Genomic DNA, 13086 nt, shown 5'->3' with positions numbered 1-13086 from the left:
TTGTCATCTCAAAGGGAGGAAAGAAAAATGACCTATTTAACCTTTTACCACATCCCCCGATTTCAGTACAAAACACACCCAAACGGCCTCTTAGAAATGGCTTGTTGGTTACCCACACCGGAATTAGAACATCAGACCCTATCGCTGTAGAGACTCTCTGGCTGCTGGACACAGAGAAATCAAGCTGGAACTGACCGGAAGCGCCCTCCTTGCTGCCCAGCTTTCACCATTCCAGACTGCGCTATGCCAGCGGTCGGTGTGGGGGAGCTGGCACCAGCAGTTTTACTGAGCTTTGGATGCTGAGTGCTGCACTGCTGACCTTCTGGGCCAGATGTGCGCTGCTGCAATAGTGGCTCAGATGTTAAGGTACAACCAACCACTTTCTGCTTGGCACCGTAAACCGGGTCAAAAGCACACAACAGCATTTTCTCAGTAGAGGTTCCCTCTTCCCAGATGACTCTGGCGTGCATCAAATTGACAAACAGTAACCAGCACAGCACAGTTTCTGAGCTTTAGACTCTGGATCTCTTTTGTCATCTAACTCAGCACTTAATGCAAGGTCAAGGGTGCTTGCCTCACGCTTCATCTAGCTTCGTTCATTCCTGCATTCCTAGGGCCCAGAACGGGCTTACGACCAATAGGCAATCAATTACCCCTCTGTCTCCTGTTTCCTTGTGTAGTGCATGTGTATCTTCCTTTATCACCCACATCTTTTCTTTTTGAGACAGGGTCTCTCACTAATCACAGAGCTCACTGATTGGCTGGCCTGTGAGCTCTGGGGACCCTCCTGTCTTCTTCCACCTTAACCCCCACCTCACCCACCCTCACCACTAAGGTTACTGATGTGCACAGAAAGTCCTTTATCGGCTGAGCCGACTCCCTAGTCTACTTCCCTCCCTACAACCTCCTCCTGCTCCTCCTCCTTTTTTCCAAGATGGTTTCTCTGGGTAGCCCTGGCTGTCCTGGAACTCTGTGTAGACCAGGCTGGCCTCAAACTCACAAAGATCTGCCTGCCTCTGCCTCCCAAGTGTTGGTATTAAAAGCATGCACCACCATGGCCTGGCTCCTCCTCGTCCTCCTCCTCGTCCTCGTCCTCCTCCTCCTCCTCCTCCTCCTCCTCCTCCTCCTCCTCCTTCTTCTCTCTCTCTCTCTCTCTCAAGATCTAACTATGCAGCTTCAAGCTGACCTTGAACTCATGACCTTCCTGCCTCAGCCACACCCACACCCAACCTGTGTCTGTCCCCCTCAGACTGATGGTTTGATATAGATGCTAATGCAGTTTCCATTTCACAAACCCGGGTGCAGAGAAGTCAGACAGTTATCCAAGGCCACACAGCTAGCAGGGGGAAAGCTGGGATTTGAGCTGGGGTGTGTGTGTGTGGCCTTTCCCTGAAGGTGTCCTAGACCACCAGTCTCACCAGACGGTGATGAACCTGGCTCCTCGGGGACCTCCCACAGCCCTCGTTCCTCACCTGTGGACACATTCAAATGGTTGCCCAGAGAGAGCCAGGCTGTAACTTGAGCCTCTCTAAGCTTGGGGTGACGGGATGGGTTGGGCGGGTGACAGCCAGGGCATCTGCTCAGACACTATGTGCCTGGTTGCCCCCGGGAAACCACTTGTAATTTCAGTTCCCGTGGATTCAAGACTGCGGTCCCCAGCATGGGCAACAAGCAGACTGTGTTCACTCATGAGCAGCTGGAGGAATACCAGGTGGGTGTGGGTGGCGGGTTCTGCCCTCTGGCACAGCTTGGTGTGGGACACAGGCAGCCAAGAGTCTCCGCAGAGCCTTGTTTGTGGCATCAGGCTGTCTGAGAGGGTTTGGAGTGACTGGAGGGGTTCATGGAGAGATGCAGGTCTGGGTCAAGCCAGTTTCTCTCCCCACAGGACTGTACTTTCTTCACGAGGAAGGAGATCATGAGGTCAGTGGGGAGGCGACACCCCAAAACAACTTTCTAGTCACTGCTGGACCTTTGTGCAGTCTGTTGGTTGTTGTTTTGTTTTGTTTGAGAAGGAGCTCAGGCTGGCCTCAGACTTACCTCTCCTCTTGAGTCCTAGGGTCTCAGGCGTGTGCCCTTGTAGCTGGCTGCAAGTTTTTGTTTTTGTTTTTTGAATTATTATTATTGTTGTGGGGAGCATGATTTGTGAGTGTGCGAATGTGTGTGCACATGTACCAGGGTGCATGTGTAGATGTCAGATGACATTTTGTGGGGTTGATTCTTTTCTACCTCCTTTGGGTGCTGGAGACAGTCCAGATGGTTCAGATGTTCTCTTTCTACCATGTGGATCTCAGGGGTGAAACTCGGGTCACCAGGCTTGGCGGCAAGTCAGCAAGTGTCTTTACCAGATGAGTCATGTCATCATTTTGGTTCCCCTGGGTTTTTTGTTGGAGGTTTTTTGTTGTTGTTGTTTTTGTTTTTCAAACAGGGTTTCTCTGTGTAGTTCTGGCTGTCCTGGAACTCGCTCTGTAGACCAGGCTGGCCTTGAACTCACAGAGATCCACCTGCCTCTGCCTCCTGAGTGCTGGGATCACAAGCATACTCCACCATGCTCTGTGTCCTTTGCAATATGTAGGAAGTCAAGATAGCACCATCAAGGTTAAAGCTTTGATGTGGGTGTTGCCTCCAGGTCAGTGGACTGAGGCAGATACTGTTGGCTGAGAAGTCACATCCTGACATACTGGCAGAGTTTTTGTGCTTAAGGAATTTGTGCTTTTACCCAATGGTAGCAGGGAGCCACGGAAGGTGCTGGAGCCTTGGAGAGGCACATTGGCATTTTGAGGTTGGGAGTCCAGCTCTGAGCTGTGAGTGGTGTGAAGGTGGGTGGCTCCTGAGTGACTGCAGGTCCCTGGACAACAAATGAACCTCTGGTCACCCTTCTGTCTGCTGGACCATTATCTGTGAACTGGGAGCTGTGAAACCCAAGCCAGCTGGGGTTCAGCTGTGGGGCGCTCAGGGCTGAGCCCCTCTTGTGTGGGCACAGGGCATCCATTATTGATGGGCACACCTCTCACCCATCAGCCCATTGTCTGTGTGAGGACAGTTGGCAGGGTCACTTTGGCCATCATGATCAGATTACCGGTGGGGAAACTGAGGCCTGGGCATGGAGGACTTCTGTGTCCAGGGCAGACAGGCAGAGTCCTGGTGAGTCTGGCATTTCGACTCACCCAAGCTTCCAGATTGCCAAAGAGAGTAACCGAGGCTGTGAGAAGAGACGGACTCACTGGGTACCACAAAGAAAGGCAAACTCTGTGGGTCCTCAACATGGCTCAGCATAAAAGTCCTTGCTGCCAAGCCTGAGAACCAATTTCAGACCCCAGGGCTCACACTGTAGGAGAAAATCCACTCCCATTAGTTGTCTCCTGACCTTGATACATTTGGGCTGTAGCACGCACACACGTGTACGCAAATCAATACATAACGTAACTGTAAAAGTACGTTTAAAGGAAAGATGAACACACTCAGGGCATGGCCTGGAGGACCCCAGACAAGGGGGTGGGACATTTAGGACTGCAGCTCACCAGCCATTCTCAGATATGTAGTCATGAGAAAACCCAGGGACATCCTTGTTCCTCCGAGAAAGTTCTTAGCAGCTTGGGGACAACAGAGATGTCAAGGATGGTCTCTTTGAGGAGGGTACAGTGTCACCAGTGTTTTGTAGACTCCCTTTTTAAAAAAAAATCCAACCAGAAGTGGTAGCACAAGCCTGCCATCCCCACTCTTGGGGAGCTGAAGCAGGAAGAGCGTGAGATAGCCTAGGCTATATACAGAGACGCTGTCTCAAAAAAAAAGGTCCGGTTTGAACACTAGCTGTTTGTGCCCTGCCCCATTGGGAAAACCTGCCTCCTAGTGTGGAGAGAGTGAAGGAAGCCTGAAACTTGGGTGGAGGGGTCAGAAGAGACAGGATCCTGCTGATGTAATAACGAATCATATAGGTTATAAAGCCAGGTCCCTCAAATATTGGTTATGGAATGATGGATCAGTCATTAGCGCCTCCTTCTTCTAATTCCATCTTGCGGGTCAACTCCTGTTCCTACTTGTGAGCCCAACACCAATGCCTCCTCCTCCAGGAAGCCCTACTTCCTCCTTACCTTGTTTCTGCTTCCCCTCTTCACCCTGGCCTTGTCTGGGGAGGGAGACCGGTGCCCATTTCTGGTTCTGTGTGCTCCAGGGTCAGACTCTGGCCTGAGGCTCTGGGGACCCAGCGTCCTTCCTTGTGGAGTGAGTAACTGCAAGGGGGTAAGAAGAGGGACAAGCCCCTTCTGCCTCTTGGCTCCCAGCCTTCCCTGGCTTCTCTCTCCCCACACCAGGCTCTTCTATCGCTACCAGGACCTGGCCCCCCAGTTGGTGCCCCTCGACTATACCACCTGTCCTGAGGTGAAGGTTCCCTACGAGCTGATTGGCAGCATGCCAGAGCTGAAGGTATGGCTGGGCTGTGGGGACAGAGGGGAAACAGAATGCAGACGTTGTGTTCCCATGAGGTAGAAGCTGCTGGTGTCCCCCTTTCACAGAAAAACAAAACTGGGGCTCAGAGAGACACAGCTGCTACAAGAGAAGCAAGGTTGAAACTCGGTCGTGGGCTGGGGCATGGTGGCACACGTCTCCTCGAGAGGCAAGCAGGTCTCTGTGAGTTCGAGGCTGGTCTGGGATACATTGCAAGTTCCAGGCCACCCACACAGTGAGCTCCTACCTCAAAATAAAACAAACAAACAAATAAATAAATAGAAAAAGGGGGAAAAGGAAGGAAGGAAGGAAGGAAGGAAGGGAGGGAGGGAGGGAGGGAGGGAGGGAGGAAGGAAGGAAGGAAGGAGGAAGAAGGAAGGAAGGAAGGAGGAAGAAGGAAGGAAGGAAGGAAGGAAGGAAGGAAGGAAGGAAGGAATCAGAAAGACAAAGTGTTTAGTCACAAGTTGGGAAGGAGACATCCAAAGGTGTGGGAGGATAAGAGAGGAGTGTGTGAATGTGAGAGGGATGATTGTGAGGGAAATGTGTGTATGTATGGGCAAAATATGTGTGTGTGTGTGTAGATGTGTGTGTGTGTGTGTGTGTGTGTGTGTGTGTGTGTAAGGGGGATGTGTTTGTGTGGTGGTGGTGGTGTATGGGTGTGTGAGAGATGTGTATGGAGGGGGAGTGTGTGTGTATGGAGATGATGTGTGTGTCAGGGGAATATGTATGGGGAGTGTGTGTGTGTATTGGGGAATGTGTGTATGTGTGGAAAGAACCACTTGTAACTACAGCTCCAGGGGATCTGATACTGTCTTGCGGTGTCACTCAGAGGTGATGTATGGCACTAGTCCTGAGGAAACATGAATATTCATCTACTCTCCCAGATGACAGACCACAGTACAGATATTCCCAGAGCCCAGAGCCCACCTTGGTGAACCAATGAGTTTTATTGGGGTTCCGTTTTGGTCACTGTTCTATTGATGTGAAGGGACACTATGACCACAGCAACTCTTTTTTTTTTTTTTTTGAGACAGGGTTTCTCTGTGTAGTTTTGGTGCCTGTCCTTGATCTTTCTCTATAGACCAGGCTAGCCTCAAACTCACAGAAATTCACTTGACTGTGCCTCCCAAATGCTGGGATTAAAGACATGGCAACTCTTACTGAGGCTTGCTTACAGTTTCAGAGGTTTAGTTCATTATCATGGCAGGAAACCAAGGTGGCACACAGGCAGACATGGTGCTGGAGAAGTAGCTGAGAGTTCTACATCCCGATCCACAGGCAGCAAGAAGGAGAGCCATTGGCCCTGGCTTGGGCGTTTGAAACCTCAAAGCCCATCTCACATGACACACTTCCTCCACATTTCCTCCAACAAGGCCACACCTTCTAATTCTTCTCAAGTAGTTCCACACCCTGATGACTAAGAATTCAAATATATGAGCCTATGGGGGCTGTTCTTATTCAAACCACATCTGGCTTACAGGAGCAGAAATGACTCACAGACAGCCGCATCACCAAAGCCCACCCCAGCACAAGTGACATCTCACAGAGCTGGCATCCTGGAGCACACTGCACACCCTGCAGGTGGCTCAGCAGGTTGGAGAATGTCCCTTCCAAGTGACTCAGTTGGCCTAAACCTCTTCATGTCTAAGCCTCTTTTAGTGGCCCAGCTTGTCTGAGAGCATCTCTCAGCAATCCTTAGAGCATATAAACTCTTGGAGAGGAAAGGGCCAGTGAATCTAGTTAGTTTCAGGGACTTCCTGAGGCTACTTTGTGTGCTTCAGGTATTAATGAACTGCCCTGCAGGATGGAGTGTTTCTCTTCCCCTTCACCAGTGGTTCTCAACCTGTATGTTGTGATTCCTTTGGGGATTGAATGACTCTTTCACGGGGGTTGCCTAAGACCATTGGGAAACATAGGTATTATGATTCATAATAGTATTAAAATTATGGTTATGAAGTAGCAATGAAAAAAATTTGATGGTTGGGGGTTCACTACAACATGAAGAACTGTTTCAAAGGGTCAGAGCATTGGGAAGGCTGAGAACCTAGAGCATCTTGTATTTCTCCTCCCTTTCTACATCTATGCCTTAAGAAGTAGTGGCACACACTTTTAATCCCACAACTCAGGAGGCAGTGGCAGGAGAATCTTGTGAGTTGGAGGCCAGCCTGGTCTACAGAGCGAGTTCCGGGACAGCCAGGGCTACACAGAGATACCCTGTCTCAAAACAACAAGAAGAAGGGATATAAGAAAGCAATATGTACACACACACACACACACACACACACCATTAAAATTAAATAAACCTTTGTTTATTTTTAATTTTATTTTGCTTTTGGTTTTTTTTAGATGATCTATGCAGCCCTAAAACTTACTACATAAATCTACCTGTCCATGTCTCCCAAGTGCTGAGATTAAGTGTGTGCACCATCACACCCAACTTGCTTGCTTTTCTTTTCTTTCTTGCTTTCTTTCTTTTCCTTTCTTTTCTCTCTCTCTCTCTCTCTCCCTCCCTCACTCCCCCTCCCTCCCTCTCTCTCTCTCTCTCTCTCTCTCTCTCTCTCTTTCTTTCTTCCTTGGAGCTGAGGACCAAATCCAGGGCCTTGTATTTGCTAGGCAAGTGCTCTACCACTGAGCTACATCCCCAACCATCCCCAGCTTTATATTTTATCTTAAAAAAATATTTTATAGCCGGGCAGTGGTGGCACACGTCTTTAATCCCAGTACTCGGGAGGCAGAGGCAGGCAGATCTCTGTGAGTTCGAGTCCAGCCTGGGCTACCAAGTGAGTCCCAGAAAGGCGCAAAAAGCTACACAGAGAAACCCTGTCTCGAAAAACCATATATATATATGGGGGCTGGGGATTTAGCTCAGTGGTAGAGTGCTTGCCTAGCAAGCGCAAGGCCCTGGGTTCGGTCCTCAGCTCCGGAAAAAAAAATTATGATATGTGTATGAGTGATTTGCCTGCTTGTATGCCTATACACCATGTGCATGCCTTGTGTTTTCAGAGGCCAGAAGAGGGTGTTGGATCCCTAGGAACTGGAGCTACACATGGCTGTGAGCCACCATGTGGGTGCTGGACCTGAACTTGGGTCCTTTGGAAGAGCAGCCAGAGCTCTTACCCACTGAGCTATCTCTCTGGGCCCTAAATCTAGTTTTTTTTTTTTTTTTTAAGATACTACATATGTGAATATAATTGTCAAACAATAAGTAAAAAATTATTTTAAAACTAAAATGAGAGAAAGAGTGAGCAAACACAGACACACGCACTCACGCACACAGGATACAGCTCTGCATGTGTGAAATCCAGTCTCCAAGCCTGGAACCACACACACACACACACACACACACACACACACACACACACACACACATGCAGGCACGCACTAAAATTAGAAAACTCGAGGAGTAGTCATGGTGGACTTGGACAGGCCCCCTACACCTACAGGATCACCAATCTCCCCTCTGGAAAGAGGTACAAGCCTCAGAAAGTATCTGATTGGTTAGTTTGAGTCACATGTTCCTCAGTTATGGCTGGCAGGTGGATGTCAGCTTCTGATTGGCTTCCTTGGATCACAAGCATCTTGTGGAACTGAAAATGGGGTGCACAGGTGAGAGCAGCCTGACTTCCTGTCCCAGACCCCTGGGGAACAGGGCAGGGATGACACTCGGGGTCTGGGGAAGCCCTGCAGAGCAGATATCTGCCTTCCTGTCCCCAGGATAACCCTTTCCGCCAGAGGATTGCACAGGTCTTCTCTCAAGATGGAGATGGTCACATGACCTTAGAGAACTTCTTGGATATGTTCTCAGTGATGAGTGAGATGGCTCCACGGGACCTGAAGGCTTACTACGCCTTTAAGATTTATGGTGCGTGCAGGGTCCTGGGGTGGGAACCAGTCAGAGACCATATAATGCTCATCTCCCCAGAGACTCCAATGCCCACCTATCCAGGGCCTCCACCCTATCCCAGACCTCCTTGTACACTATTCCAGTCACATTAGGCTCATCCTTTCTTGAATTTATCAAATGCTTCCAGCCTTAGGACATTTGCTTTCGCTGTGCCCTCTGCCCACAGCACCATCTATAGCTCCTCACTGGGGGATCCTACACAGGGGCTCCACCCCAGCCATGCCCCCGCCCCTCACTGGTTGGTTCTAGGCGGGGGCTCCACCTCTGAGCCATATCCCCATCTGTCTCTGTTCAGAGTGCATATATCAGTATTTTCTGAATGACGGCATGTGGAATAACAGCCTGGCCCATAATAGGCACTTAATACTCACAAGTGAGTCAATAAAGAACAGTTGCTAAGGTACACAACACACAGTAGGTGCTCAGTAAGTGGACCAATAAAACTGTCCCAGGCCCCAACAGCTCACAGACCCCATACGTGACGATCCCTCTGTTGACTGATTCACTTGTGCTCCCAGGCATAACCTCAGTGTCCCTGACCTCGGCCACATCTGCTGTGGAGGTCATCAGGAGTGTGTGTGCAGCTCCTTGGGCAGGTGCAGGTCTAACCACTTAAAACAACTTTTTACATTATTTATTTAGTTTAGCATGTGTAGGGGAGTTAATGAATGACCAATCACTACCACAGTGGCTGGCAAGCAGTAGGTATTCAATACATACTTGATGGGTTAGTGAATGAATAAAAAGCAAGTATGGTGCCTGGTACATAGTATGTACTTAACAAATACTTGTTAAGTGAATAAATGCCTCCCCCCCGCAAAAGTTAACATATATGCATGTTATACATATATATACAGTAGGTAACTAGTAAACATTTCTCGAATGAGTAGATATGGGGCCTGGCACACAGTGAGTGCGCAATTAGTTGGCTGAATGGATGGAGAGATGAAGTTATCCCAATGGCTGGCAAACAGAAGGCACTCAATAAATGCTTGCTTAAGTAAGAGAAAATCAGTCATCATGGTGCCTGACATACAGTAGGTGTTGTATAAGTAAAAGAAACGGTTGTCACAGTGGCTGGGATGGCTCTCAGTGCCTACGGCGCGAAGCCCTAGGGTAATTGATAGGTGATCAATAACCGGCACTGAGTTCCGGGCATCCCTGTGCAACTCCAAAGCATGGGACAGACATGTCCCCTGCCACCAGGTGTCCCCAGCCCTACTGTCGGCCTCACAGACTTCAACAACGATGACTACATCTGCGCATGGGACCTGGAGCAGACGGTGACCAGGCTGACCCGTGGGGAGCTGAGCGCTGAGGAGGTGACCCTGGTCTGTGAGAAGGTACTGGATGAAGCAGACAGTGACCATGATGGGCGGCTGTCCCTGGAGGACTTCCAAAACATGATCCTGCGGGCGCCAGACTTCCTCAGGTACAGGTTCAGACCCAGGCATGGGAACTCCTGCTGTGTCATCTGAGACCTCAGGGAACTTCCCCAGACTCTGTGGCTTCAGCCCACTCTGTCCAAGAACCATAACCAGGAGGCTGTGGGCATCTCCTTCAGACAGAAGCAGTGTTTCCATTACCTGCCAAGAGTTTTGCTGTGAACTGTTCACACAGCTGTCCTCAGCAGTCTGGGGTAGGGTCAGAGCCCCAACTGCAGGGCTGGGGGGTGGGAGGTAGGTGCATAGCTAACACAGAGTTGGTAGACTATGGGCCAGGGCCACATCCATCCATTCCTATGTTTGGTTTACTTTTTCTCAGAAAAGGTCTCACTATTTAGACCTAGCTGGCCTGGAACTCTCTATGTAGACCAGACGGTCCTTGAACTCACAGAGATCCACCTGCCTCTGCCTCCCGATGCTGAGGTTAAAGCCCTCGGCCATCAATTGAATCCTAAGCACTTCCGTTTATCAGAGGAATAAACTGAGGCTCAGAGAGGGCTGACAGCCAGTCTGGGAAGAGGCTGGGGTGTGAATGCTTATCCAGATAGGTGCCTAAGATCCCCGTGGAGATCTGGGCATGGTGACACACATACCTGTAGTTGAAGCACCCAGAAGTCTGAGGCAGGAGGATTGCTGTGAGTTCCAGGGCTTCCTGAACTATGAGCCAAGGTTTTTGAAAGCCAAAACTAACCAAATGAAAAGCAGGTCTCTGGGGCTGGTGAGAGGGCTCAGGGATTAAGAGTGATTGCTGCTCAGGCCAAAGCCCTGGGTTCTGTTCCCAGCACCCACATGGTGGTTGACAACAGCCTGTAACTCCAGTCCAGGGGATCCGACGCCCTCTCCTGGCCTCTGCAGGCTCCTGCATGTAGCATACTGCATATACACATATCCAAGCACGTGCGCGCGCGCACGCACACACACACACACACAAATAAACAGGTAAATATTTTATAAAATATAGTGTGAAAGCCTGAGGAATGACCCCTGGTGTTGACCTATAGGCTAAGTCTCATAGGGGAAGAATTACTGTCTGTGATTTCTAGGGTGTCCATATTCCTGTAGACCTCTGCTTGCCTCTGGGTCTAGAAGAGAGAGTGTTGAGGACCCAGTATCTATTTTCGAGCTATCAGTGATGCCTGTTTTCTGTACACAGCACCTTCCACATCCGCATCTGACAGTGTCCGGAGGACGAGGCCTGGCTCTCACCCATCTTGACTCTGATCTCTCTGAATAAACAGGAATCAAACCTGCCTCAGGATCTTTGCTTTTTGCTGTGTGGCTTTGGGTGTGGCCACACCCACTCTGAGTTGCTATCTTCCATTCATACAACAAACTGATTTCTAGACCTCAAAGTCTACAGGGCAGGGACTTCACAATTAACATATGAACATGTTAACATATTAACATGTGTCCAAGGCCACACCCTAGCTCCTTTCCAGAGGCCAACTTGAGCCCACAAGTGCTTCATTTTTCACTCACACCTCCATGTCTTGTGAATTCCAGGAGCCCAAGGTTGTCCCAGGGTCTTTGTGTAGGACACCCGCCTTCCCACTAGGTGGTTATACACCACACAGCCCAGCCGCCCAGAATCTTCCCAGACCACTCACTCCAGTGATTAAAAGCGTCAGGTTCTGGGGTTGGAGAGATGCCTCAGCTATTAGCAGCACTTGCTGCTCTTGCGAGGACTGGGTCCTTGGGTTGGGTGCCAGCAGCTATGTGGTGGTGGCTCTCAACTGCTTGAACCTCCCATTCCAGCAGACCTGATGCCACCTTCTGGCCACCATGGGCAACTGCACTTATGTGCACACACTCACCTACATGTACACATTTTTAAAAAAGATTTATTTATTATGTATACATTGTACAGAAGAGGGCTCCAGATCTCACCGTAGAACAGCCAGTGCTCTTAACCGCTGAGCCATCTCTCCAGCCCCCCACATATACACATTTAAAAATGAAAGCCGGGCGGTGGTGGCGCACGCCTTTAATCCCAGCACTCGGGAGGCAGAGCCAGGCGGATCTCTGTGAGTTTGAGGCCAGCCTGGTCTACAGAGTGAGATCCAGGAAAGGCGCAAAACTACACAGAGAAACCCTGTCTCGGGAAAACAAAAACAAAAACAAAAACAATAAAAATGAAAATAGTTCTAGCCGGTTGGTAGCACACGGCATTAATCTTGTCACTCAGGAGGCAGAGGCAGGTGGATCTCTATCAGTTCTGGCACAGGCAGGACTACATAATGAGACCCTGTCTCGATGATGGTGGTGATGAGGGTGGTGATAGAAGCCCAGGTCCTCCCTGCCTCTTTTCTGTATGTTCCTCCTGCGAAGGGAAGAAATGGGCCCAGAGAGGTCTATGTTCATCGAAGCTCACACAGCACTTTAATGTAGGAATGCCTTCAGAGGCCACTGCCAAGCCCCACCCTGGACAGATGCCTTTGTGGTTTTTGGTTTTTTGGAGGGTGGATGCGTGTGCTCATGTGTGTTCTCGTGCAGGCAGACGTCAAAGGACAAGTTTGGCTGTTCTCAAAGGCTGTCCATGTTGGCTTTCAATTTTTTTAAATAATATTATTTGTTGGCATGGACAGGGGCACGTGTGTGGAGACCAGAGGGCAGCTGATAGGAATCAAACCCAGATCCTCAGGCTTAGCTGCAGGTGCCTTTACTGGAGTCATCTGGCCTGTTTGGGTTGTGTTTAAACACTGGTCTGGAATTCACTCAGTAGGCTAATGTGGTTGAATGTGAAATGTGGAGCCCATGGATACAGAAGGCCAACCCTGATCAGAGAGGTTGGGATACAGGCCTGAAATGTGCTGTGCCCACCAAGTCACTGCGGTAATTATTTTTAAAGTTATATTTACTACGTGTGTATATCAACACATATATGTGGAGGTCCGAGGGCAACTTTCAGGAGTTGGGGCTCACCCTCCATCATGTGAGTACCGGGGATCCAACTCAGGTAGTCACACTTGCCTGCAAATGCCTTTACCTACTTAACTGCTGGGCCATCTCAGAGTCTCTAAAGAGGTACTTTTAGCAGAGGCAGGCGGATCTCTGTGAGTTCGAGGCCAGCCTGGACGCTCGAGTCATAGGGCTTTGATCCTGCGCCACACGCCTGATGTCGTCCCCCAGCAGGTTCGTGGCCCACAGGTGCGCAGTGAGTCTCTGTTTTACCCTCTGGCTGGTGTCTGGCAGCCTGGTCTACAGAGCGAGTTCCAGGAAAGGCGCAAAGCTACACAGAGAAACCCTGTCTCGAAAAACCAATAATCAGGTCCCTCTGCTGGCAACTGCAGAATTCAG

The 13086-nt window shown here is 49.8% G+C and overlaps 1 protein-coding gene across 2 annotated transcripts; it reads left to right on the top strand.

Annotated features, from left to right (window-relative positions):
• The first annotated feature begins 1652 nt into the window (after nucleotides 1–1652).
• Nucleotides 1653–10964, top strand: Cib3 (calcium and integrin binding family member 3). Of its 2 annotated transcripts, XM_036166929.1 has the most exons (6): nucleotides 1653–1711; nucleotides 1886–1920; nucleotides 4308–4419; nucleotides 8155–8302; nucleotides 9581–9776; nucleotides 10943–10964. In XM_036166929.1, the coding sequence occupies exons 1-6, from the start codon at nucleotides 1661–1663 to the stop codon at nucleotides 10962–10964; spliced, it is 564 nt and encodes a 187-aa protein (XP_036022822.1). In that variant the 5' UTR covers nucleotides 1653–1660. The 2 variants fall into 2 exon arrangements, with proteins under 2 accessions (XP_036022822.1, XP_036022823.1); XM_036166930.1 differs by lacking the exons at nucleotides 1886–1920; nucleotides 4308–4419 and having other exon boundaries at nucleotides 1661–1711.
• The last annotated feature ends 2122 nt before the right edge of the window (nucleotides 10965–13086 follow it).

Source organism: Onychomys torridus, chromosome 17 (assembly GCF_903995425.1).
Source record: "Onychomys torridus chromosome 17, mOncTor1.1, whole genome shotgun sequence".
Lineage (NCBI taxonomy): Eukaryota > Metazoa > Chordata > Mammalia > Rodentia > Cricetidae > Onychomys > Onychomys torridus.
Note: the sequence above shows the minus strand (reverse complement) of the source record. Positions and strands in the feature narration are given on the sequence as shown.

What these genes read in the sequence shown, in the direction of transcription:
- Cib3 (XM_036166929.1), top strand. Translation starts at nt 1,661, where the DNA reads ATGGGCAACAAGCAGACTGTGTTCACTCATGAGCAGCTGGAGGAATAC. An exon ending in GCAGCATGCCAGAGCTGAAG is followed by an intron (nt 4,420 to 8,154) that starts GTATGGCTGGGC and finishes TCCTGTCCCCAG; the next exon opens with GATAACCCTTTCCGCCAGAG. An exon ending in CTACGCCTTTAAGATTTATG is followed by an intron (nt 8,303 to 9,580) that starts GTGCGTGCAGGG and finishes TCGGCCTCACAG; the next exon opens with ACTTCAACAACGATGACTAC.